Source organism: Myotis davidii, unplaced genomic scaffold (genome assembly GCF_000327345.1).
Source record: "Myotis davidii unplaced genomic scaffold, ASM32734v1 scaffold865, whole genome shotgun sequence".
Lineage (NCBI taxonomy): Eukaryota > Metazoa > Chordata > Mammalia > Chiroptera > Vespertilionidae > Myotis > Myotis davidii.
This window is the reverse complement of record NW_006296406.1, coordinates 107,847-109,560: the sequence shown is the minus strand read 5'-3', so window position 1 is coordinate 109,560 and position 1,714 is coordinate 107,847. Positions and strand designations below refer to the sequence as shown.

Genomic DNA, 1,714 nt, shown 5'->3' with positions numbered 1-1,714 from the left:
TGGCCCAGCAGGTAAAGGCCCTCTCCTGCTTTGGATGGAAGCAGCGGTAGGCATCAATAAAAGCCCCTACTTGGGACCCACCCTGGCAATCCAGCTTACTGAGCAGGCCGTCCATCCACCTGCGTCCTGGGTCCTCTTCAAAGCATTCCAGGTTGACTGCATCCCAGTGGTCAATGGGGCGGTGTGCTGTGTTCAAGTCACCCAGAATGATCACATGGCTGCCAGCTGGCAGGAGGGCTTCTGCTCGGATCTGCAGCAAGCGATAGAAGCGCATCTTAAAGGTCAGCCGCTCAGGCCTCCCGGGGTCAGCGTGGGGGCAATACACGTTGATTATGGTCAAGATCTTCTCCTTACCATCCCAGGTGCGGATCTTGTGCTGAGTGAGGAGGGCCCGGCCCTCATTATCCAGAGCCCGAAGCTCCTCTTGGCTGAACTCATCCATGTTTCCATAGCAACCCACATCCCCATTCTGCGGGGCAAGTAGGCCACTCAGGCCTTCTTCTGCAGCCACAGGGGTGGCGCCGTCCTTACAGAAGGTGGCCACACCGGAATAGCCACTCCGGTTGCGGCTGAAGCTGAAATAGGAGTTGTAGCCCTCAGTGATAGCCAGGGGCTCTGTCAGTGCATCCCTGGTGACTTTAGTCTCCTGGAGACAGAGGATGTCAGCATCCAGCCTGTCCAAAACGCGCGCCATGGCCACGGTGGTGCAGTTGTTCGGCTCCTCCGCTTGCAGGGGGCTCCGGATCCCATTAATGTTCCAGCTCACCACGCGCAGCATTGTGACACCGAACCGCTAAAATCTCCCAGCCTGCGCCCAACCCGGGGACCAGAGAGCGACGGTACTCCCCCAAGTCCCCCTGGCCCGGGCCTTCGGGCGCCCAACCCGGGGACCAGAGAGCGGCAGGACTCCCCAAGTCCCCCTGGCCCCGCCTTCCGGCTTTCCGCGCGCATGCGCAGGCGTCCTCTGACGTGCCATGCAACGGTAGGTAGGACCAACATCTAGGTTTTTGTTGTTTTTTTTTTTTTTTAGAAAAGTATTTCAACTGATTTCAGAGAGGGAGGGAGAGGGAGAGAGAAATAGAGACATCAATGATGAGAGAGAATCATTCATCAGCTGCATCCTGCACGCCCCCTACCGGGGATCAAGCGAGCAACCTGGGCATGTGCCCTTGATCAGAATCCAACCCGGGACCCTTTAGTTCACAGCCCAATGCTGTATCCACTGAGCTAAACCGGCTAGGGCAACATCTAGTTTTTTAAGGGTGTTACAAATCTCTGCCCAAGAACAAGACATATTTAATTAATCAATGGTTAGTTTGGTTGGTTTTCATTGAAGCATAATTCACTAATAATAAATTGCACAGATCTTAAGTGTATAGTTCTCTGAGTTTTGACAGTTGAATAAATGGTAAAACTTACCATAGTCAAGATATAGAACATTTCTATGCCCTCAAAGGTCTCATGTGCCCTTTTCAAGTTTATTCTGCCCCCCTCAACTGACCCCAGGCAAACACTGATCTACTTTCTGAATATATTATATTTGGCTTTTTTAGCGTTTCATATAAACAGAATCAGTCCAGCGGGAGTGGCTCAATGGTTGAGAGTCGACGTATGAACCAGGAGGTCACAGTTCAATTCCCCGTCAGGGCACAGGCCCGGATTGCAGGCTCCATCCCTAGTAGGGGGCATGCAGGAGGCAGCCAATGGATGATTC

General features: G+C 53.1%; 1 protein-coding gene across 1 annotated transcript in view; it reads right to left on the bottom strand.

Moving 5' to 3' along the window:
* The window catches only part of LOC102766559 (DNA-(apurinic or apyrimidinic site) lyase 2), a 1,956-nt gene extending 1,126 nt beyond the window's left edge, over positions 1–830 (bottom strand). The window contains exon 1 of the mRNA XM_006771420.2: positions 120–830. Within this exon, the coding sequence (XP_006771483.1) occupies positions 120–778 (659 nt within the window). The 5' untranslated portion in view covers positions 779–830. The remainder of the gene's footprint in view (positions 1–119) is intronic.
* Positions 831–1,714: the final 884 nt, after the last annotated feature.